Source organism: Canis lupus, chromosome 2 (genome assembly GCF_011100685.1).
Source record: "Canis lupus familiaris isolate Mischka breed German Shepherd chromosome 2, alternate assembly UU_Cfam_GSD_1.0, whole genome shotgun sequence".
In the NCBI taxonomy this organism is placed as follows: Eukaryota; Metazoa; Chordata; class Mammalia; order Carnivora; family Canidae; genus Canis; species Canis lupus.
The window spans coordinates 33,402,259-33,426,627 of record NC_049223.1 but is presented as its reverse complement, the minus strand read 5'-3'; the positions used below and the strand labels follow the sequence as shown (position 1 = coordinate 33,426,627).

The window sequence follows — 24,369 nt, the reverse complement described above, 5'->3', positions numbered from 1 at the left end:
CGCCCACGGCCTCCCAGGGGCCTCGGGGACGAAGCGCCCAGTAAGCACGGGCTATAAAAGCTGGGTCAATCTAGGGTCCCACGGATCACGTGACTTTTAGGATGTCTCCCGACAGCCCCGAGGGCATTTTCGTGATGAACGAGTCTTCCGGAGGATGGCATGAACTGTGCCCCTGCGTCAAGCTCTCCTGCCCCTTGCCTACTCACCTGTTTCCACACGCGCCCTAAAACCAGGATGAATTTAAACACATCTGACAGCATTAACTCCCAGTTATGCAAAGGCTTCACGTGAATTATTTTTATTGCCACATTTAACGTGTTATGCAAATTTGTCAGAACTTCCCTGTATGTGGGCGCCTACTGCCTACAAGCAGGTCACCCGGTGTGGCTCACGTGGGGCTCCCTGGGGTTGCGGGCCGGCTCATCAATGCGCCCCAACTCGCTGGCCCTACTGCGGCCCCTCGGGGAGCGGTCTCACGTTCTGTCCTTGGGTGATGCGCAGCCGTCCGGTGTCTGCGCGCTCCCTCCCCGCGGCCCTGGACGAGGTCGCCGTGTGCTCAGGAGCTCGCGGCTCCCGTGACTTAATGTGCACAGGTCACTTCTGCGTTGCCTCACTCAGGAACTTTACCAGTTTTTTCTCGAATACCGTCCTACTAGACGTTATTAGTTTTGCCATGGACAGTGAGTAGGACTCTATCTCCCTATTTCAATAAACAAACAGGCACGAATGGATTCAGACGGCACCTGAGGACAGGACGTGCCGCATCTTAAACTTGGCCTCGTTGGACGGCGGGTGGAAACAAATTAAGCTTGGGATTAAATGAAGGTTTTCTTTCTAAACGGCATTCCTGTGGTTGACTGAAGTCAGCGAGTCATAGATCAGTCACCCCTCAGGCCAGGAAAGGCCATTCTGAGGGACCGTGCTTGAGAGAGCCTGAGGAGTATGTACGGTTGTGCTAATCCTTATTCCGTCCCAGCCAGAGGCCAGGCAGCCACGAGCAGGATCCTCCAGAGGAGCCGAGGATTTACTTGTACGTCTGTGTGTATGAACCACAGCAGTTATTGTAAAGAACCACCTGAGGTTTAGAATAGCCCGAGATGTGTTGTGTCAACGGCAGCCGCGTCCACAGCGCGTGTGTAGACCTGGATCTGGCAAAGCTGCCATCAGGTAGGTACTTGGAGGCTCGCAGCGAGCCGCTGCCCAGATCTCCTTCCCTGAAGCACCCACACGTGACAGGGAGTCATCCAAACTGCAGTCAAATCACGGAAGATGCCGAACTTCCACCCGGAGCGGAGGGCTGCCCCTGTTCCTGTGGGATCAGGTCAGTACAGACTCGCTGGCTTCCCCCAGCGTCTGTTCCAGGTCCGACACCCGACAGCACGGCGGGGACGCTGCGGACCAGCCCGTCTGCCTCCGAGCCCGGGGCTGGCTGCCGGCCCGGCGCTGCTGGTGGAGGCTCACCCGGACCTGAGATCCAGAACTGCCCCGCTCTGTCCGCGCGGCCCCACTCGTGACGCCGCGTTAGGGACGCCCCGCAGGGCTGTGGCAATAGGACGGGATGGCATGTGCCAATGTGAAGGCAGTAAGAGCTGAATATAAATTCGTGCATGATTCTGCTCCTGACATCATCAAAGTGGTGGACAGAAAGGGTCAAACACCTGAAGACTCAGAATAAGAACAAAGTGTTTGCTATTGTTTTGCAGCTTCAGGAAAGGAAGTCTGTGCTTGTATGATGTCTTCCTTCCACGTCAGAACCAGTCACACGTCTGTCTTACTGGTGCCTCCGCGGTGATTCCTGAGCCGTGCACAACACAGCTCCCCTCCACATAATTCTCCGCATATTTCTGACATGGGTCTGGACCTAACCCCCACCCAGGGCGTGGAGGCACCCACCTGGCAGGAGGCGTAGGCCACCCCAGCGTCCATGAGGGTCGTGCTCCTTAGAGCGATACCCCCTTCTCTGCGTGCCCTGGCTCCTTCTCAACGCCAGTCGGCCGCTGGCCCATAGCTCACAAGAGACTCCTCGGGGCGCACGTGCTCCTCCCAAATGAGGAAGCTCTGTCCGCCCCCCCCCCCCCGACAGTGCATCTCAGGCTCTCACCACTTCTGAGACCTTCATCATGTTCCAATTTATACAAAAGCTAATTATCAATAATGTGTGCACGTTTTAGTACCTCCAGCTCCTAGAAGGCAGGCTCCACATTGCGCACCTCTGTACCTTCTGAAGCTCCCGCTACACATCTCAAACCCCATTCAGTGGAGGCACATAAATGCCTTCTTAAAAGCCCAAACTATGTTAATAAGGTCACCCACGTGAAAAATGTCTATAAAGGTTTATGTCAAAGACTGAACGCTCATTATCCTGGGGAAAATTATTTTATTCAAAAGTCATTTTGAGAGGGTAAAAAATTCTGTTTATTGCAATAGAAGGTTATGATCAACTGACTACTATCATCATGTATATTTATTTAGTAAAAGTACCTATGTGCACATGCCAGGTACAAACCACGTGAATGATGTTTAGGGTAACTTAGGGAAGTAGTTCCCTTCACACAATTCAAGTCAGCCTTTGCTGAAAAACCTCCCTACATAGTTTATTTCTATCACAATTCCTACTAACATCTGAGCTGAACAGAGGTGCTTCACTTTGCCATCGTTACTGTAGGAGAACTTAGCGGCTCTGGAGGCCACGGTGCACCAGGACGTTTAACAAAGCCATTCAAGACTGTCGCCAAATCAGAGCGAAGGGAGATGTCACTCTACAATGGACTTTCTATTGTAGTAAACACAAAGCTGACCATCTCAACAGCTTGGCGGCACCAAGGACATCCGCCCCGCTGAGCAGCCTCGCCGTCCAGAACCAGCCCTGGGGTATCGCGTTCCTCAGCTGAAGCCTGGGTCCCCTATCCTCCCCTCCCCTCTGCCCCTCCCCTCTCCGAACCTCGTATATTCCTCCCTGGTGGCCGCTTCACCTCACGTAGCATAAAACCCTCGAGCCCCTCCATGGTTAATGGCGCCAGAAACTATTTCCTCTCTAAGACTGCAGGGCCATCCGGTGCGTACACCGCCACCGCATTGCTCACCCGCTCATCTGTGCACGGACGCTGGGGTTACACCCCCTTCTGGTTCTGTGAATGACGCTGCCCTGAGAACCAGTGTAGACGTGTAGATTGCCGGGTCAGGAGGTAATTCCGTAGTGACTGCTGGGGCACGCACCACTGTCCGTCCTGTTTGCCTCAGTGGCTGCACCAGGGTCGGTTGCTGCCGGCAGCATGAAGTTCCCATTTCTCCGTCCTCGCCAGCCTAACCGGTGCGGTGTCTCAGTGTGGTTGAAAGGTACCTGGTCCCGAGGCATCTTTTCAGGTCTTACTGGCCATCTGCCGAACTTCCCTGGAGAAATGTCTATTCAAGTCCTCTGCCCATTTTTTAATCCTCTTTTTTTTTTTTTGGTTGTTGCTGACTTGTAGGTTTTTTTTTTTTTTTTTTAAATATTCTGGAGACTAATCTCGTACTAGATACAGGCTCTGTAAACACATTTTCTCCCATCCTCTATGCTGCCTTTCACCCTCGATAGCGTCCTGTGGCACCCTCAAGTTACTGTCATGAAATCCGATTCATGTTTTTATTTTCGTGGCCTGTGTTTTGGTGTCATCTAAGAAATCACTGCCAAATTCTGTTATGAAGCTTCCCCCCAGGTTTATTCTAAGAGTTTTATGGTTTTTGCTCTTAACGTGAGAAGTGCTACAGCGTAGCTCACGGAGTTGTGAAGGCTCACGACACCTTGTGTCATGCATCCCGACTCACAGCTAATGTAACAAAGCCTGAGTTAGTGTGTTCACGGTAAGAGACACTGAACTCGGAATGTCCGACTGCAGGTGTCTGTGTCATGCAGGATGAAGCATTTGCGGGTGTAGTAACGTCAAGAGACTTACCCGGTCTCCAGGTCGTACCATAGGCTCTTGCTTTGTACCTAATTTATGCAGAATGTTGTAAGCAACCTTCATACTTCTTGTCCACAGTTTGCCTATCAACAGAAACGACAAAGACACAAGTAAGTGGACACATGCATTTCCAGTTACATATCAACATACACATGAAATTATATATATAGAGAGAACTAGTTCATTGTAAGCCTTCAAGTTATCCTCAGTCTCTGGAAGCAAGAAGAAAAATAAGAGCCAGTAACTCAGATTCATAAAATCTGAGAAGCCTCAATGCTGGAATAAGGTTCTGATACAAATACTCTCGGTATGTAAAGTAGCTACAGCAAAGCCACAGAAAACTTATCATCACAGAAGTTCCAGGGGAAGATTTCAAGGGAGTGAAGTAGGGCAGGGATCATTGCAAGAGCGCATTACTGCTGATTCACCTGTTAGTGGGGTCCTGGCTCAAGTGACTGCAATGAATGCAAAGGGTCCTGGGGACACACAGTGGAGCCTGGTCCCCCTCCCTCTCCAAGTCCTGAGTCCTCAGCATCAAATCTTCCTAGCCTCGGGGACTTAGGATTTTTGGAGAAGAATGCTGAGAGTTAAAGATGGTGGTAAGTATTCTGAACTAAACTTTTGAACTCTGGGGAAAAAAAGAGCACAAGGCAGGATCGGTAACAGGATTTTAAAAACCACATCAGGAAGAATGGCCAGCTTTTTTAAAAAAAAAAAATTTTTATTGGAGTTCAATTTGCCAACATAGAGCATAACACCCAGTGCTCATTCTCCCAAGTGCCCCCCTCAGTGCCCGTCACCCAGTCACCCCAACCCCCGCCTACCTCCCTTTCTACCACCCCTTGTTCGTTTCCCAGAGTTAGGTGTCTCTCATGTTTTGTCACCCTCACTGATATTTTCTTTTTTTTTTTTTTTCTCACTGATATTTTCACCCATTTTCTCTCCTTTCCTTTATTCCCTTTCACTAGTTTTTATATTCCCCAAATGAATGAGACCATATGATGTTTGTCCTTCTCCGATTGACTTATTTTACTCAGCATAATACTCTCCAGTTCCATCCACGTCAAAGCAAATGGTGGGTATTTGTTGTTTCAAATGGCTGAGGAATATTCCATTGTATACATTAGACCACAGTTTCTTTATCCCTTCATCTTTCGATGGACACCAAGGCTCCTTCCACAGTTTGGCTATTGTGGACATTGCTGCTAGAAACATCGGGGTGCTGGTGTCCCGGCGTTTCACTGCATCTGTATCTTTGGGGTCAATCCCCAGCAGTGCAATTACTGGGTCGTAGGGCAGGTCTATTTTTAACTCTTTGAGGAACCTCCACACAGTTTTCCAGAGTGGCTGCACCAGTTCACATTCCCACCAACAGTGTAAGAGGGTTCCCTTTTCTCCGCATCCTCTCCAACATTTGTGGTTTCCTGCCTTGTTAATTGTCCCATTCTCACTGGTGTGAGGTGGTATCTCATTGTGGTTTTGATTTGTATTTCCCTGATGGCCAGTGATGCGGAGCATTTTCTCATGGGCTTGTTGGCCATGTCTATGTCTTCCTCTGTGAGATTTCTGTTCACATCTTCTGCCCATTTCATGATTGGATTGTTTTTTGCTGTTGAGTTTATAAGTTCTTTATAGATCTTGGATACTAGTCCTTTAACTGATATGTCATTTGCAAATATCTTCTCCCATTCTGTAGGTTGTCTTGTAGTTTTGTTGACTGTTTCTTTTGCTGTGCAGAAGCTTTTTCTCTTGATGAAGTCCCAATAATTCATTTTTACTTTTGTTTCTCTTGCCTTCATGGATGTATCTTGCAAGAAGGTGCTGTGGCCAAGTTCAAGAAGGGTGTTGCCTGTGTTGTCCTCTAGGATTTTGATGGAATCTTGTCTAACATTTAGATCTTTCATCCATTTTGAGTTTATCTTTGTGTCTGGTGCAAGAGAGTGGTCTAGTTTCATTCTTCTGCACGTGGATGTTCAATTTTCCCAGCACCATTTATTGAAGAGACTGTCTTTTTTCCAGTGGATAGTCTTTCCTGTTTTGTCGAATATTAGTTGACCATAAAGTTCAGGGTCCACTTCTGGGTTCTCTATTCTGTTCCATTGATCTATGTGTCTGTTTTTGTGCCAGGACCACACTGTCTTGATGACCACAGCTTTGTAGTACAACCTGAAATCTGGCATTGTGACGCCCCCAGCTATGGTTTTCTTTTTTAATATTCCCCTGGCTATTTGGGGTCTTTTCTGATTCCACACAAATCTTAAGATGATTTGTTCCAACTCTCTGAAGAAAGTCCATGGTATTTTGATAGGGATTGCATTAAATGTGTAAACTGCCCCGGGTAGCACTAACATTTTCACAATATTAATTCTTCCAATCCATGAGCATGGAATATTTTTCCATCTCTTTGTGTCTTCCTCAATGTCTTTCAGAAGTGTTCTGTAGTTTTTAGGGTACAATCCTTTATCTCTTTGATTAGGTTTATTCCTAGGTATCTTATACTTTTGGGTGCAATTTTAAATGGGATTGACTCCTTAATTTCACTTTCTTCAGTCTCACTGTTAGTGCATACAAATGCCACTGATTTCTGGGCATTGATTTTGTATCCTGCCACACTGCCGAATTGCTGTATGAGAGTTCTAGCAGTCTTGGGGTGGAGTCTTTTGGGTTTTCTATGTAGAGTATCATGTCATCTGTGAAGAGGGAAAGTTTGACTTCTTCTTTGCCAATTTGAATGCCTTTTATTTCTTTTTGTTGTCTGATTGCTGAGGCTAGGACTTCTAGTACTATGCTGAATAGCAGTAGTGAGAGTGGACATCCCTGTCTTGTTCCTGATCTTAGGGGAAAGGGTCCCAGTGTTTCCCCATTGAGAATGATATTTGCTGTGGGCTTTTTGTAGATGGCTTTTAAGATGCTGAGAAATGTTCCCTCTATCCTTATACTTTCAAGAGTTTTGATCAGGAATGGATGCTGTATTTTGTCAAATGCTTTCTCTGCATCTATTGAGAGGATCATAAGGTTCTTGTTTTTTCTCTTGCTGATATGATCAATCATATTGATTGCTTTACCAGTGTTGAACCAGAAGAATGGCCAGCTTTGAAGAACCTGTACCCTTCCCATCCCCGCCCCCAACCCCAGCCCAGCGTGAGATGCTCCCTCCGTGGGACCCATGTGGGGACACAGCTTGAAATGGAATACAAGGATTCTGAAATCTAACCTGAGCTCAGAGACACATAAAGGTCTCTCACGGTGTGAGCTTCTGCAGCCTTCTGAAGCCGGCAAGGTGTGCGATGTTATGTTAATGTGATCATAGCAATAGGAGCAACTTTAACTTTCCCATAAATTAAAATCACTGCTTTAATCTTTTTCCTATTTTAAATGTAGAAGCTAAATTTAGAATTTTTTTGCTAAAAAAAAAAAGAAATTTTTTGCTTGTAACATTTGTTTTGAATGAAAAAAAGCCAAATTTGTTTTATTTCACTTTGGATTTTGCAGCAGTCCAAATTAGGGTTACTGTTTATCTACCATAAGACTTACCAACTTGTCTCCCTCTTTGTGATTAGGGGACAAAGAAAATGTTTGATATCTTTATTTCTCCAAGTCCTAGTGCATTCCTGCTTTACATTATATGTTCAACACATGCTTCTTTGTTTCATTAATGTCCTAGGCAATCTATAAAAAGCACACAATCACACTTAGGAAGGTTTTGTCTGCCCCTCCACCCTCTTCTAGAGCTCGTTCTCAACACTGCAGCCCCAAAGGCTGGCTACCTTACAAGTATTTGGTATTTTGCTGGGTGATCATATATTTTCCACAAATATAGTCACTAGCTAGGGGCACTTGGTGGTTCAGTTAGTTTAGCATCCAACTCTTGATTTCAGCTCAGGCCATGATCTCAAGGGTCATGGGATCGTGCCCTGGGTTGGGTACCACACTCAGCAGGGAGTCTGCTTGGGATTCTCTCTCCCTCTCCCTCTGCCCCTTGCCTGGCTCGTGCTCGTACTCTCTCTCTCTCTCTCTAAAATAAATAAGTATATCTTTTTAAAAAAGTCACTAGCTATTAGAAATGACTCAATGATTTTCTTCTAAAAAAAAAAGCAAATACTTTGTGTTTTCAAATCTCTTTAAATATGAACAATATTGGGGAATGATAGTTAAATAAACAATCAATTTGTTGTAATTGAAAGATTCAATGCACTGCACAAGAATAGATCAGTTACATTCAAACGATTAGCACCCATTATATGTTTTGTTAAATTTTCAACTTCATTCTCAGTTTGGAATATTAACTTTGCTGTCATCGTACATTCATATAAAAGCCAGTTTACAATGAAGAGCTTGAAATGGGCAACACACTTTCAGCAAAATACTAGAAATACATTTAATGTTTTTCAAGGAGAAAAACAAAAAGTTGCTGACTTAAGTGAAAGGAGATACAACAGTTTTTCACTGATTTATAAGGAGGAAGAAAAAAATTCCAACCAGGAAAAGTTACTGGGAAAGTGATCATTCTAAGTGGAAGGACAGAAAGAGCATTTCCTATAAGCAAAGGTTAGTGGACGTCATCACCACCAAACTGCACTTAGGAGAAACGTTAAAGGGACTTCTTGAAGCTGAAAAGAGGACACTGATTAGTAACAAGAAGACACATGAAAGTATAAACCCATTAGTGAAGATAAATATACAGGAAAGGTGGTGGACTGTATAAAGCCAGTATATAGGTCAGAGGACAAAAGTCATAGATAGGGGTACACAAGATAAAAAGATGTAAAATGTGGCACTGAGAACATAAATGTGGGCGGGGGCAGTGAAAATGTACAGGTTTAGAATGTGCTGGAACATACGTTGTTATGAACTTAAAATAGACTGTTATAAAAATAAGCTGTTATATGTAAGTGTCATGGTAACCACCAAACAAACACCTCTAGTGGATCCACAAAATATGAAGAGAAAGAAATCTAAGTGTAACGGTAAAGAAAGTTGTCAAATTACAAAGGAAAAGAAGAAAAAAGGAACAGAGTGGCCCTACCATAACAGCCAGAAAACAATGACCAAAATGCCCATAAGTACCTACTTATTAATAATTACTTCCAATGTAGAAGGACTGAATTCTCTGAACAAAAGACACAGAGTGGGTCAACGGGGAAAAGCAAGATTAATATGCTGCCTATGAGAGACTCGTGGTTGTAAGGACACAAAGAGATGAAAGTGAAGGGACGCAGAAAGATATCCCATGCAAATGGGACAAAAAGCTGGGGCAGCAACACTGGTAACAGACAACACACACTTCACAACAAAGACTGTAATAAACACAATGTGGGGAATCACATAATGATAAAGGGATCAGTCCACTGAGAAGGTATAACATTTGTAAATATTTATGTACCCAGCATAGGAGCACCTACATATATAAATCAAATATTAATAGCCCTAAAGGGAGAAATTAACAGCAATGCAATCATAGTAGAGAACTTTACCACCTTCCATCAATGGATAAATCATCCAGACGGAAAATCAGTAAGGAGACAGGAGCCTTGAACAACACATGAGACCAGATGGAGTTAATTTATGTAGAATGTGCCATCCTAAGCAACAGAGTGCACATTCTTCTCAAGGGGATTTGGAACGTTCTCCAGATCGCACATTAGGCCACAAAACAAGTCTCAGTAAGTCTGAGAAGACTGAAACCATATCAAGCATCGTTTCTGACCCACAGTGGCAACAAACCAGAAATCAATTTTAGAAGAAAACCAAAAAATTCACAAATACATGGAGATTAAACAACATGCTACGAAACAATCAGTGGGTAAAGAAAGAAAACAAAGAAATTTTAAAAAACATCTTTAGAGAAATGAAAACAGAAATACAATATATCAAAATGTACCATTTGCAGCATAAGTGGACCTAAGATGGAGGTACGTGGCAATAGAGACCTGCCTCTGGAAACAAGAAACATCTCCAAGAAATCACCTATCTTATGCCTCGAGGATCTAGGAAAGGAAGGAATGCAGCCCAAGTTAATAGAAGGAAGCAAGTAACAAAGATCAGAGCAACCAAATGAGAGAGACTGAAAAGACAACAGAAAAGATCAACAAAACCAAAAGTGGGTCCTTGGAAAAGAGCAAACTTGAGGTAGCCTCACCAAGAAAAAAGGAGAGTAGACTCAGGATCAGAAACGAAAGAGAAGTTACGACCAACACCACAGAAATGCAAGGGATTCCAAGAGGTCGGCACGAACTGTTAGATCTGTGCCAGCACACTGAACAAGCTGGAAGAAATGAAACATCCCAGGGATATAAAATCTTCCAACAACTATCAGGAGGAAACATAAAATCTGAACAGAATAATTACCAGTGAGGAGATTTAATCAGTAACTACAAACCTCCCTACAAACAGAAGGCTTTCCTAGTGAATTCTACCGAACAGTCCAAGAGTTAATACCTATCCTCCAACTCTTCCAACAAAGAAAAGGGAGTGAATCCAAGCTCATTTTAGGAAGCCAGCATTACCCTGATCCCAAAACCAGACAAGGACACCACAAAAATACAGGCTCATATTCTTGATAAATATAGATGCACACTTCAACAGAACCCTAGCAAACTGAATTCAACAGTGCATTTAAAGGATCACATGACATGATTGAGTGGGATTTATTCCAGGGACACGCGGATGGTCCAATATTGACAAATTAACAGGACACATCACGTTTACAAAACAAAGAATAAAAACCCTATGTCCATACATAGAGGAAAAACATTTGACGAAATTCAACATCTTTTTTTTTGATGAGAAACTCTCAATAAAGTGAATATAGAAGGAACATACTTCAGCATTATAAGTCCATAGATTACAAACCCACAGCTAATATTCTCTGAAACCAGGAGCAAGACAAGGATGCCCAGTCTCACCACTTTTATTCAAGACAGTATTGGAAGTCCCAGCCAGAGTAATTAGGCAAGAAAAAGACATTAAGGATATCCAAGTGGAAAGGAAAAAGTAAAACTGTCTCTATTTGAGGATTACATAATTTTATATACAGGAAACCCTAAAGATGCTGCCAAAACAGACCCACAAAAGACCCAAACTGTTAGAATTAATCAATGAATTCAGTAAAGCTGCAGACTGCAAAACCAATATACAAAAATTGATTGCATTTCTATACACTAACAGTAAACTATCAGAGAAATTAAGAAAATATTTATAGTTGCATTAAAAAGAATAAAATACCTACGAGTGATTTTAACCAAGGTGGTGAAAGATCTGTACACTGAAGATTATAAGACATTGATGAAAGAAACTGAGGAAGACAGGAATGAATGTGAAGACATTCCACGGTCATAGTTCCCAAGGAATCTACAGATTCAGTGCAATCCCCATCAAAATTCCTATGGCATTTTTCACAGAATTAGAACAAAGAATCCTAACAATTGTACTGAACCACAAGACCCCCAAAAGCCAAAGAAGTCTTGAGTAAGAAGAGCAAGGCTAGGGGCACCCGGCTCCCTGATTTTGAACTACATCATAAAACTAAGGGAATGAAAGTGGTGTGGCTTTGGCAGTGAACAGAGAGATCAGTGGACCGGAGAGCCCAGAACTTGGCCCGTTCTCATCCGGTCAGCTAAGACGGCAAGGACACACATGGGCGTGGGAGTCCCTTCAATGCAAATAAATGGCCGTGAGAAAACTGGGCAGCCATATGCAGCCAACCCACTATCTCAGACCACACTTAAAAATGAACATGAAATATGTGAACATGAGGCTTGAAACCATAAAACTCCGAGAAGAAAGCAAAGATGCTAAGCTCCTCAACATTAGTCTCAGGGATGATTTTTGGGTCTGAGACCAAAAGCACCAACCAACAAGTGGGAGCACATTAAACTAAAAGGCAGAGGAAACCATCAACACCATGAAAAGGCAAATTAGAGATGTCTGCATATCATCTCCCCAGTAAGGGGTTAATATAAAAAATACATAAAGAGGGTGCCTGGGGGGCTCGCTCAGTGGAGCGTCTGCCTTTGGCTCAGGTCATGATCTCAGGGTCCTGAGATCCAGCCCCACATCAGGTTCCCTGCTCAGCACAGAGTCTGCCTCTCCCACTGCCCCTCCTCGTCAGCTCGTGCTCTCTCACTTCCTCTCTGTCAAATAAATAAAATCTTTAAAAAAATTAAATATATTTTATTTTATATTCAACTCAATAGCAAAAGAAAATATTCAATAGCAAAAACACAACCTGATTTAAAAAGGGACAGAGGAATTGAATAGACGTTCTTCCAAAGACGACATCCCGATGGCCAACAGACATGTGAAGAGATGCCGGCATCACTCATCATCACAGAGATTAAATCAGAATCAGAGATATCACCTCACACGTGTCAGGACGGCCGGCGTCTACAGGATGGGAAACCACAGGTGTCGGCGAGGACGCAGAGACGGGAGCCCCCGTGCACGGCTGACAGGAGCAAAGGCTGGTGCGGCCACCACGGGGAACAGTGTAGAGGGACCTCGGGAGGTTGGAACTAAGCTGCCCTACGACCCCGCAGTTCTGCTTCTGGAGATTTATGTGAAGCAAACAGAAACACTAACCTAAAAGATACCTGCCCTGTGTCCGCTGCAGCACTATTCACAGCAGCTGGGACACGGACGCAGCCCACATGTCCATCCATGGATACGGATGGATAGAGACGACGCGCGGTGCGTGCGTCCCCTGAGTATCCGCCACCTAAGGACTGCAGTGTTGGCACGTGTGAGAGATGGTCGACGTGAAGGCATCACGCAGAGCCAAAGAGGAAACCAGGACGCAGGACCTCACTTATTTGTAGCCTCCGGAAAGCCAGCTTGCAGACACAGAGACCAGCCTGGGGCGTCGGGGGGGGAGGCACGAACCTCCAGGTTTAAGTCGCAAGATGTCACGCAGTCCGCGGAGGAGCAGCCATGCAACCGCGCCAGCTCCAAGGCTGCCCCCGGCCGGAGGGGACGCTCACGACTCTGGCACCTGAGTAAAGCCTACCTCGACAGAGCACAACGCGAGGACCAGCTCTTGCCGACTGCGGGGAACGCTAGGTAATAGTAACGCTCTACTGTCCACTTGAAAGGTGGGAATCGGACACGACGTCCCATCAGCTCATGGCGAGCTTACCTGGGTCCGACCTGCGAACACAGCTACGGAGACTCCGCGGTGGCGCGAGCCTGCAGGACAAGGAGGCAGATGCAGGCACCAGGTACGCGGCCCAGGGCCAGGACGCGGGCACACGGCGGCCGCAGCCCGAGAATGCGCCCCGTGCACGGCGCACAGCACAGAAGCAGCGACATGGGCTTCCCAGTGCTCTGTGAGCTCCCGCGGCTGGTGCTGGGGGTACCTGGAGCCAAGGCAAGTCCCCGACCGCAGAGAAAGCCCGGGGGCGGGGGAGACAGACACAGACACCGTGGTGATGGCGCACGCGGCCAAGGACAGGGAACCCGCAGGCGGCCTCCAGGGCGGGGGAAGCAGGGACTCGAGGCCAGGAAAGCGGTTCCTCAGCAGGACTGACGGTTACTGAAGGTGGCGGGATGCCTGGGGCTCGGGGTGCAAGGTCGCTGCCCTGGTGCGTGGCGGCCAGAAGGCCGTCCCCGGGGCTGCGACAACCTCCGCCTGCCACGCGGCTTCCCTCAGCCGGTCCCAGACTTGCCCAGGCTGCGAGTGTGCCGACCCGGATCTGGGGGAAGCTACGCTTGACAGCTGAGGGGACCCATGCAGCCGACAACGGGCTGCTCGGTCCGCTGGAGCGAGACATGTGGTGTGGGGAGGGTTCCCACCTGTGCGTCTTCTCCGCGACACCCAATGGTTCGAGGTTCATGTACTTAGAGTCTGTACATGTAGAGCAGCTCCCACAGTCCTCCTCCCTCGCAGCGGCCAGCACCGTCCCTCACGCCCCGGTGACCCACTGTCGCCAGTGGGGAAGCCACCGCTTCTGGCCTCTCACGGCGAATGCCGAGACGGCCCACAGCATGTGCCTGGCGCAGCGGAGCAGACGCAGAGACGGAGCAGACGCAGAGACGGAGCGCGGGGCTGGTGGTGCCTGGGCACACGCATGACCACGTGTCCAGAGGCCTTCGGTGTGCCCCCCACAGCTCTGCTCGTCGTCACCCCGCAGAAGGGCACGTCCTCGCTCCTCAGGGGACGGCGGCTGACGCAGGCCCTCAGCCGGGTATCAGGGCTCGTCTTCGGTCTCCTGCCTTGAAGGCAGGGAGCCGGGCTGCGGTCTGTGCCCCCCGCGCCCCGCCGAGCGTTGTGGGCAGGACAGGTGAGTGTGCACGCGGGCAGGCACTAGAGCTCCCGCAGGCGGCAGGTGAGCCCCACCGAACAGTCTGCGGAGGAGCAGCCATGCAACCGCGCCAGCTCTAAGGCTGCCCCCGGCCGGAGGGGACGCTCACGACTCTGGCACCTGAGTAAAGCCTACCTCGACAGAGCACAACGCGAGGACTAGCTCTTGCCTCACGCAGCCGAAGTGCTCTGTACCCACTTAGAATCACCCAAAGATGGGGCGCCCGGGGGGCTGTCGGGGAGGCGTCTGCCTTCAGCTCAGGTCGTGGTCCAGGGCCTGGGATGCAGCCCCGTGTTGGGCTCCTGCTCTGCGGGATGCCTGCCTCCCCCTCTGCCCCTCCCTCCACTCATGCACGCTTTCCCTCCCTCAGATGCTCGTTTCCTTGCTGACCCCCCATTTGTTACAGGTTAGCAGCACACCGGCGTCTAAGGAGGCCTCTGCTTCTTCTCAGGACTCAGTTCCCACCACAGTGATGTTTTTCCCCACAAGGAAACCAAACAAACAAAATCTTTCTTTAAAATTACCCCAAAATGTCCTAGAATGATGAAGCCATGAGATGTATGCTCCTGAACCTCAAGCCCATCTCCGTGCGGGGTGCAGGGGTCATGACTGAGTCTGTGGCTGGTACCCCCGGGGCCCCATCCCCCTAAGGCCGGGCCCCGCATCCCTGGGTGTGCCACCAGCTTCCTGACCCCGACCGCCACCGCAGAAGCGTCTTTCCTGCTGCCGTGCCAGCGTGCCACTGACATGGAAACAAACCTGAAATGCACACAAAGCTCATCTAATGTCACACGTGCAGGCACGACAGAAGCCGCTTCGGTCTTTGACTTACTGGCTGGATTCTCTGCAAACCACTCGACCACGTGCTTCCTCCCGGGCCCAGCGAGCTACCCCCACAGTTCACACATGGCAGCGATCGCACGGAATCAAGCACCAGAGACAAGCCTGTGCCTCCCACCTCTTCCCAGGATCACTTTGGAGAGAGACTGTCTTTCCCGAGGGATCCATGTCCACGAGTTCAGACGCCATTTCTTGACCCATCCTCCCGGAAGGCACGACTTTCAAGACTTAGACTCGCCCACTGGTTTCCTGCCCCACCTCCGATTTCCTCAGGGAGCACTAACAAGGAACAACTTCTCATGTTCACACCAAGCACCTCCCCTAAAACATCTCCTCTTGGGCCCTTTTTGTGTCTGCACCAGACACATAAATCCGTGGGAGGCAGCGAGCCCGCACAGTAGTGGCCGCCGTGGAAGGTGAAGGAAGTGCAGAGAATTACCATAGGTGAGGATGTACAGGGGCTTCCCGTTGGTGTCCATCGTGGTCAAGCACGGGGCCTTCGGGGAGATGGTCCCCCACCGCTGCAACGCGGCCTCCAACGACGGTGGCCAGTTGGTAACCACGCCCAGCTGCTCCCCGCGCATGGCCAACATCTGCGCCCCCTCTGGCTTCGGCTGGTTCGGATCTGGTTGTTGCACTAAATACACATGGACACAAAGTTTAAAAAAAAACCACATCCATGTTAGCACACTTTTTAATTCTTTTTACAGAAAGTAAGACTCTTACACAAGTTTACTAGTGGACAGAAATCGCGCACCTGCGCTTTCCTAGAACCAGAGCCAGGACCTACATGGTGGCCTCATCACTTGCACTTTACAAGACAACATCGGGGCAGGGTTTGTCAACTGACAAATGCATCACGTATTTCAACGTGCCTAGAGTCTGGGGCAGCAACATCTCTGCTTAGAATACTGATTGGGGCCCCTGGGCGCCTCAGCGGTGGAGCAGCTGCCTTCAGCTCAGGGTGTGACCCGGGCGTCCTGGGATCGAGTCCCACATTGGGCTCCCTGCAGGGAGCCTGCTTCTCCCTCTGCCTGTGTCTCTCTGCCTCTGTGTCTCTCAGGAATAAACAAAATCTTAAAAAATAAAATAAAATACCAGTTATCAATACACGCGAGTGATTCTGGACTCCAGAGCTCACATCCTGCTAATCAGGTTGCCTGTGCCCACGGACACATCAATTTGAATTTGCAGCAAGTACCACGAACAACCAGCAAGAGCACATTCTCGTGTAAAACAATACATGCCCCAGGACGCAGTACAAAATCTTCCCAACTCGAGTTGGAAAGACCGCTGCTCACGTCTGGAAAAGGTTCCTCTCCCTCACAGTTTGTGAGTGACGCTCTCCTCTGTGGGCCAGGGAGCCAGCCAGTCTTACTTGTACAAACAAGAGAATAAAGGGCTTGGGTGTGACGTTAGCAGCAGGATCCTGTTCTGACTCGGTTCACACGCAGGGGCTCCTGCGTCTGTCCAGAGGGGCAGGACGGGAGCCAGCCACACTCACTCTGCGCCCCTCGGAGCATGCAGGTCGCCCTGAGCACGGTTTCCTGGGCTTCCCTGTACTTCTGCCCCCGGGATGGAGGCCCCACACGCCTGCTCTGGTATCTACATGGCCGGCCAGCACACAGCCCATCCGCAGCGGCCCTGGAGGGCAGGACCCACGGTCTCCGGGTAGGTTCCCGTCTTCAGGGGATGCCAAGATTGCTGCCCTGACGGGTGACCTGGCCTATCGGGCCCGCCACGACGGTGTGTGGTATCACGTGGACCCGGGAATAATGGGGCGGCAAAGGGCCCGGTCACCTTCCAGCAGTTCTTCAAAGTCATCCACAAAGAACTCCCTCAACGGCGGCCGCTTCGGTCGCTTGAGGGTGTTGACAAGCTGCTGAATTTTTGCTGACACGCGGCTACTCACTGGCACCCCTGGAAAAGAAGCATGGACACATGAGCCGCCACACCTCACCTGCTAAACACGCGTGCGCAGCCCCACATCGAGGGGCCTCCAAGCGCCACCCAGGAGCCTCAGGCAGGGGCTCATCCGGGTGGTCACCACGGCGGCGGGGGGAGGCTGACCTCAGGCTGGGCCCGCCCGACCTGGCCCTCCTCACTCACCGACCCCGTCCCTGCTCTGATGGGTCACCGAGCCCACATGGCAGGGAGGCCTCCCCGAGTCTGTCTCCCCATCGGGGCCAGGGCAGGCTGCCGACACATCAGGTTCAGGGGGACGCTGGGGGTCCCTGCAGGCCCGTCCCGTCCTCTCACGGTACAGATGCCCCCACCCCGTGACTCTGTCCCACCCCCGAGTCCACAGGCAAGGCAGCCAGGAGAGCAATTTAAAAGCTCTAAATTCAACATTCTGCGTCACACAGATCACCGGCACGTGGCACACGTTCACACGTAAGATGAAATTCCACTTCGTAATGTACTTCATACTCATAACAACGAATGATCATCTTGAAAATTGAGTATGTGACATGGCTTGTTGAAAAGAAACTGAGAGGTCTGACATTTTTAAACCACCCAAACTAACGAGTCCCCGGAGCACCAGGGAGCCAACGTCCTCGGGGGACAGTGTGGCTCTCTAGGGATGTCGCTCCGCGGAGAGGCGCTCCGACACCTGCTCCCGGCCATGCCGGCTCTGGAGGCTGCAGCGGGCAGGGCCCTTCGGGGGCCGCCGCCTCCGCTGACAGGTCAGAGCAACAGACTCTGCTTTGGGCCCAATGTAACGGAGCTCAAGGATGCTTTTCTATCAAAAAAAAACCATTTTCATAGGTGGCCTCTGAAGGCTCTACGGGCACTCTGAGATCGGGATGTCGATTATTTTCTTGTGATCACACAGCCCCAGAGCTGTGAGCGTCTGTGCCCCACTTTCTGCAGCGAACCCCAGTAGAGGGACGGAGGCGGTCTCCGGAGGCCGCTGGCCCTTGGCTCTGCCTGGAGCGCGAACAGGGCGGGGACCACACGGGATTTCACCGGGGGTCAGAGCTCAGACGACAAGGCCGCTAAATGGTGACGAGGAGGGGCAGCGACCAGCTGACGGGAGGGGAACTCGCAGGGAAGGTCCATGCAGCCGCACGAGCTTGGGGAAAGCAGGCACGCCGACCTGGCCCGGGGCTCTGACAGCGACGAGGGACACGTGCCCGGAGGGGTAGGGGGCCCACACCGAGGTTGCGTGGCCGCCTTCGAGAAAAACCGTGCCTCGTGTCCCCTGCGTGGCCAGAGCGTTGAGCTGGGGCAGTGGGGGTCCCGGTCAGGTCGTGGCTCCCCAAGGGGCAGGCAGGGCGGCCCCACTGCTGCGTCATGGCCCCGGGTAATTCTTCCCATTTGGAGAACAAACCCTGTTCCCTCGGATCCAATGCTACCCCAACCACTGTGCTGCGTGGCCCTCCGGGCACCCCTGGTGCAGCTACCCGTGGTGCTAGTGCTTCACGCTCCTTTCCTCACTGACCCCACATTTGCTTAGGATTAGCAAGCACGCCGGCGTCTAAGGAGGCCTCTGATGCTTCTCAGGACTCAGTTCCCACCATGCTCATGTTTTTTCCCACAAGGAAACACTTTTGGCCAATAACCTGAGTTTTGGACCCGGGGCCGCCCCTTTTGGGTAGCTGTGTAAAGGGGGTGACCGACCGGGTCCACAACGTGCCCAGGAGGGGCATCGACCCTGCACCAGGTAGGATCCAGGGATGGGGAGGGGAGGGGCGGGGGGGGGGCAGAGTGAGCAGGGTCCAGGTTGGGGTTTAGGACAGGGAGAGACAAGAGAGGGGCGGGGTCCAGGTTGGGGTCCAGGGCAGGGCAGGGTGCAGGGCGGGGTCCAGGATGAGATGGGGCAGAGGTGGTGGGGTCCAGGATGGATGGGGTGGGGTCCAGGGCAGGGTGGGGTCCAGGGTGAGGTGGGGCAGAGGGGGTGGGGTCCAGGACAGACTGGGGCAGGGTCCAGGACGGGGCAGTCTGGGGCGGGCCGGGGCGGGCCAGAGTGGGGTGGGGTGCAGGGTCCAGGGCGGGGTCGCAGGCGCCGTGTGGTACTGGCTGGGCACCTACCGTCGCCGGTCTCCATGAGCTCCGCGTTGCCATACTTGGGCGCCGTGCGCGAGGTCGTGGAGCCCTGCGGCCGCTCCACCTGGATTGGGTGCTCTGAGGTGTAGGTGGTCACGTCAGGAGGTGCGGAGTGATTCTCTGTAAAGAAGCAAATCAGTGTCCTGAACATCATGATGGTTACTCTGCCAGCTCCATGGGCGCCGCGGCCTCTGGACGGAAGCACGTCCTGCCGTCCCGCCGCGTCGGGGAATTGCCGCAGCAGGTCTCTGAACCGGGTTTTCAGAGATGCGGTGAGTTACGTGCTCGTTCGTCAGACTGATTTCCCATCTGTCCTAACAGAGGTGGCGGGGCCGATTGTGGGGCCTGCACGCCAGCTGTGAGCACTTCCGCAGGTCAGGGGGTCGCATCCCAGCTGTGCCCACCACCCCCAGGTCGGGGGGTCGCATCTCACCTGTGCTCACCACCTCCAGGTCGGGGGGGTGGGTCACGTCCCACTGGACGTGGCCCCTCCAGGTCATGGGGGCATCTTGGCCTTTCCACACCCCCAACACCACGGATCCCCTAATGAGATGCAGGAAGGGCACTAAGCGGCCGTGATGGGGGTGGGCACCCGGGAACATCAGCGCGTGACCGAGTCCTCACTGACAATGTGTTTACGACTCAACCGTACAGGCGCCGCGTCACACACCGAGACGGTGGCCCTTCCCTCCGCGCCATGACCATCCCTCACGCGGGGAGACGGCTCTTGTCTTTAACTGAGGAGTTTGTCAAGCCAGACGACCAAGGTGGTTTTGTGCCCTAAGCTGCGACCCTGGACGTCCTACCACTAACTGGTTTCCTGATGATCGGGCTGCTGCCCGTGAGGTTCGTGGCCGCAGGCCATGCAAGTGTGTGAGCAGACAGCGGCCTCCCCCCAAGGCCTCCTCCCCCGAAGGCCTCCCCGGAGGTGGCCCTGCCACGCATACCGGGTGTTTTCAACTCTGAAACCACTTCCAGAAGGCGCGAGAGGTCAAACGGGGAGGCCGATGACGTAAGCGCGCCTCCCGCAGCCTGAGGCAGCAGCAAGCCCAGCGTCGCCCCTCTGACCTCCGCCGGGAACCCACCGTCGCGGACTCCAACCTCGCCATTCCACGGGTCCCCACAGAGGTCACCAGGGGCAACCTGAACGTAAGTGGTGTCCTCCCAAGATGAGGACACAGATGCATAGAGGGACGGCGTCCCCCCACCAGGACGGTGGCCTCAGGATGCCTGCGTGCCCACCCGACCGTGGGGGACGGGGACGGTGAGGCCCGCAGTGTGAGCCCTGGCCAGGCGCCTGAGACAGCGGCTGGAGCACTCGTACCCCCTGGGAGGCGACTGCCTCCATCTTAGCTCAGATCTCAGCTCAGAGGGCAGCACGGGTGAGGGGGCGGGGGGATGGCGAGGGGGGCCGCTCCACCGGGGGACCGTGAGGTGTCCTGGACCTGCAACACCGTCTCCACTGCCTGTCAGCCCACGCGCTGTGCCGCCCGGGAAGCAGCGACCCGGGTCTCCTTCCCCAGCACGAGCCGAACCCCGGCCCCCGACAGGGCAGCTGAAAGGGGGTTCACTGCCCCGGGGTTTGACTTGGGTCGACCATGAGTTGTGCTGTGGCCGCATCATCGGCGGCGGCTGCCGGGCCTTGTGTGGCGAGGCCGCAGGGCCACATCTGCCCCCAGGTTGGGGCAAGAACGACTCCGTGCGTCTGGTGGCAGAGCCGGAAACAGCGAGCGCTTGGTGGCTTCGAGGTGCCTTCCTAAGCCGCGTACCTGACGTCCCTTCTCAGAGTCGTGGCTCGGCTGGGAGGCAGGCCAGGCCACCCAGGTAACGGACGCTGCTGCGTCGCTTACTGATGGCAGGGAAGTGCGGACATCAGCAGCAGGTGCTCTCCCCAGCAAGAGCTCACTGGTCCTGTATCGGTCCCCGTCCTCTCAGACTGAAGGAAAACACGGCGGCCCCCTCCCGCCACCCACCGGGTCACCTCGGCCACACACCCCCGCGCTGCCCCGTGTCAGCAATGCCGCAGACGTCTGCTCCCGGCAGCTCTTGGCCGCTGCCGTCCAGCCACCTATGACGGGACGCCCGGGCTCCGTCTCGTCCTCGGACACCCCTCCAGGCGTTCTCACCAGCAACGCACTGGTTTGCACCCCACCTGGATGCGGCTTCCTCCACGACTGTCGCAGGCTGCGGCTGGTCCCCGGCTGAACATGGAAACCCCACTTCCTAACCCGACCCTGCAGCCGCGTCCGGCTCCGCAGGGCTGACTGGGGCACTGAGGTGATCCGACACCAGTGCCCGGCAAGGCACAGCTGCGGAAGGACAGACACTTCCCCAGGTGAGCAGACACAAGATGAGGGAGGCGAGGGACACGTGACGACCCTGGTGAAAGGCCTCTGCCTCCGACGCTGGCTGATCAGCTGCGTTTCCCGTGGGCATGGGGATCCCCAGGTTTGGGGCAATGGAGCCCACGCAGAAGCCGGTTAACTATCCTTCAGGCCCCAAATAATGTCCAGAGAAGAGGAGGAAACATGGTTTTTGTCTGTGAAACCACGTGCTGGGGCCTCCTAAGGCAGTGCAGTGTGCTCACGGGCACGAGGGCTCCGCTCACAGGGACGGCCACACCCCGAGGTCACTGCCGTCACTGAGGACAGGCAGCAAGGAGAGGGCTCTGTGTGCCACATGCTCAGCTGGCCCGCGTGCCCAGCCACTCCGGCTCGGGGCCTCCCACGTGGGCTGCGAGCAGGTTCCTTGGAGAGTCCTGGACACGAGTCGGACATGACCCTGACGGAAGGCCCCGGCCTCGAAGGGATCCGTGCATCAGCTCGGTGCTGGGGATGCAGCCTGACCACTCGGGGCTCGGGGCCATCCTCCACACAAGCTGACGAGGGGTGGGGACCCCCAAGTGCGCCCGCCGTCCCAGCCTGGGAGCCAGGGGAGATCGTGCTTGCCGCTCCCTCTAGGCCAACCATCCGCACGCAGGACCTCGAGCGCCTGGCGGTTCTGCACAGCCACGCCCCGGGTCGAGGCGGCCCAGGAGGGTGCCAGGTGCTCTGACCTCTGGCTGTGCGCCTCCTACCCCGACGCCGCAGAGTCCCCTGGACACAGGACAGCCAGTCTCAGGGAGAACGTGCTAACATCACAACAGGAAGCTTCAACTGCCAATAACCGCCTCTTGATCGTCACGCCGATGGGGTCACATTCCTGATGACAGCTCCAACCATCCTGCAGCCGCCGCAGATCGCTGACCCGCGGGGCAGGAGGCAGACGCTGTGGCCCTTACCGTTGATGCAGCGTAGGGCTGTGCTCTCTTGGGTTACGGGCCGGCCATGGAGCAGAGACCAGAAGAGGACGACCCGCCACAGCAGGTGCCCCTGCAGCCACAGGTCTGACCCGTCCCGTTGACCACCAACGCCTGGGCTCCCAGCGGCCTCAGTCTCCCTGCTGTAGAGCAAGGGACCCGGCGCTCTGGCCCCCGGAGGATGTCCTTACCATCAGGCCCGCAGCCAGACCTTTGGGTTTCCTTGCACCTGTTTTCCCCGGATGTGGAGACCGTACCAGGAGCTCTGAGAACGAACCTGTGACACTCCTGGCTGGAAAGGTGTAAACGACTCAGTTACAACTTTCTGACTTGAATGCACATAAGTGCTGCTAACGGCAGTGAACAGGTGCACGTCTCCAGTGCGCACGGGCATGTGAGCGCACAGCCGGCCCGTGCTCCTGCGGCAGGAGGCGCTCCGCGGAGGACAGGCTCAGACGCTTCTCAGTCCAAAAATCACTCCTTTGATTCTAAGAATAAAAACCAATGAAGTTTTGAGAGCTGAAAATCCCAAGAACATTTCTGAGAAGACACGGAAGTCGACCTGCGTCCTAATGGCACCGAAGGAGCAACGGGGCTCACCCGGAACGGCATTAGGGAAGGATGGGAGGGGTAAGGCCGGGCGGGCGCCGGGGCGCAATCACCAGAGGCGGCGGTCTTGCGGCACGCGGGCGTGGACACATGGGAGCCTCGATGCTCCTGCGGGACAGCCTCTCTGACAGGCTGGCCTGGGCGCCGGCATGCAGGTCGGGAGGGCTCTGGGGGGCCGTGAAGGATTCGAGGGCGGGAATCGCAGATCCACGCGTTCGTGAAGAGCAGGTGGCCGTGAAAATCGTGCGAGTGCATCAAGTCAGCAACACGTGGGGAGATGGAGCAGGTCAGGGGCCCCCAGCAGACAGGCGGGAGGGGAGGCCTGAGCCCTCGGGGACACCCGAGCTGGGGGGGCCTCCCAGGGCCCAGCCCCGCGGGGAAGGACGAGCACGGCCCCCAGGAACATGGGTGGTCAGAGCAGGCCCCCAGCAGATGGACCGAAGGGCAGTGCCGCGTTCGTGCCCCCGAGGATCTGCAGCCATCAGCTGTGTTTACGCTCACCCGCCTCCCAGCAGAGACAAGGAGACCCGACAGCATCAGCTGGTGGGCATGGTGACACCGCACACCGCGGTCCCTCATGAGTCCTAAATCTCTCTGCAAACAGCAGTTACCCTACGACCTCTGCATCCCCCATGGACTGACGGCATCCCAGACACACTGTCAGCGGAGGGGGACCCGGGCCTCACCCAGGGCCTCAGCCTCACCTGGGGACCCAGACCTGGCCCGGGGACCCTGACACCTGACCTGGGGATGCAGACGCCTGACCTGGGGACCCTGACCTGACCCGGGGACCCTAACCTGGTCCGGGGACCCTAACCTGGTCCAGGGACCCTGACACCTGACCCAGGGACCCTGACACCTGACCCGGGGATGCAGACCTGACCTGGGGACCCTGACCTGACCTGGGGACCCTGACCTGACCCGGGCACCCAGCCCTGACCTGGAAACCCAGACACCTGATCCTGGACCCTGAACTGACCCGGGGACCCTGACAACTGACCTGGGGACCCTGACCTGACCTGGGCACCCAGCCCTGACCGGAGACCCAGACACCTGACCCGGGGATCCTGACCTGACCTGACCCGGGCACCCAGACCTGACCCGAGGACCCCTGACCCGGAACTGACCTGGGGACCCAGACACCTGACCCGGGGACCCTAACCTGACCCAGGACCCAGATACCTGATCCAGGGATGCAGACCTGACCCGGGGACGTAGACCTGACCCAGGGACCCAGACCCGGGGACCCTGATCTGACCTGGGGACCCTGATCTGACCCAGGGACCCTGATACCTGACCCAGGGATGCAGACCTCACCTGGGGACCCTGACCT

The 24,369-nt window shown here is 53.3% G+C and overlaps 1 protein-coding gene across 3 annotated transcripts in view; it reads right to left on the bottom strand.

The window, feature by feature from the left end:
* DIP2C (disco interacting protein 2 homolog C) overlaps positions 1 to 24,369 on the bottom strand; it is a 251,648-nt gene that overhangs the window by 96,054 nt on the left and 131,225 nt on the right. For all 3 annotated transcript variants that reach the window (XM_038530233.1, XM_038530232.1, XM_038530234.1), the window contains 4 exons: positions 19,115 to 19,249; positions 16,880 to 16,999; positions 15,519 to 15,716; positions 3,933 to 4,024 (listed from right to left, as the gene is read on the bottom strand). In XM_038530233.1, the coding sequence (XP_038386161.1) occupies positions 3,933 to 4,024; positions 15,519 to 15,716; positions 16,880 to 16,999; positions 19,115 to 19,249 (545 nt within the window). The remainder of the gene's footprint in view (positions 1 to 3,932; positions 4,025 to 15,518; positions 15,717 to 16,879; positions 17,000 to 19,114; positions 19,250 to 24,369) is intronic.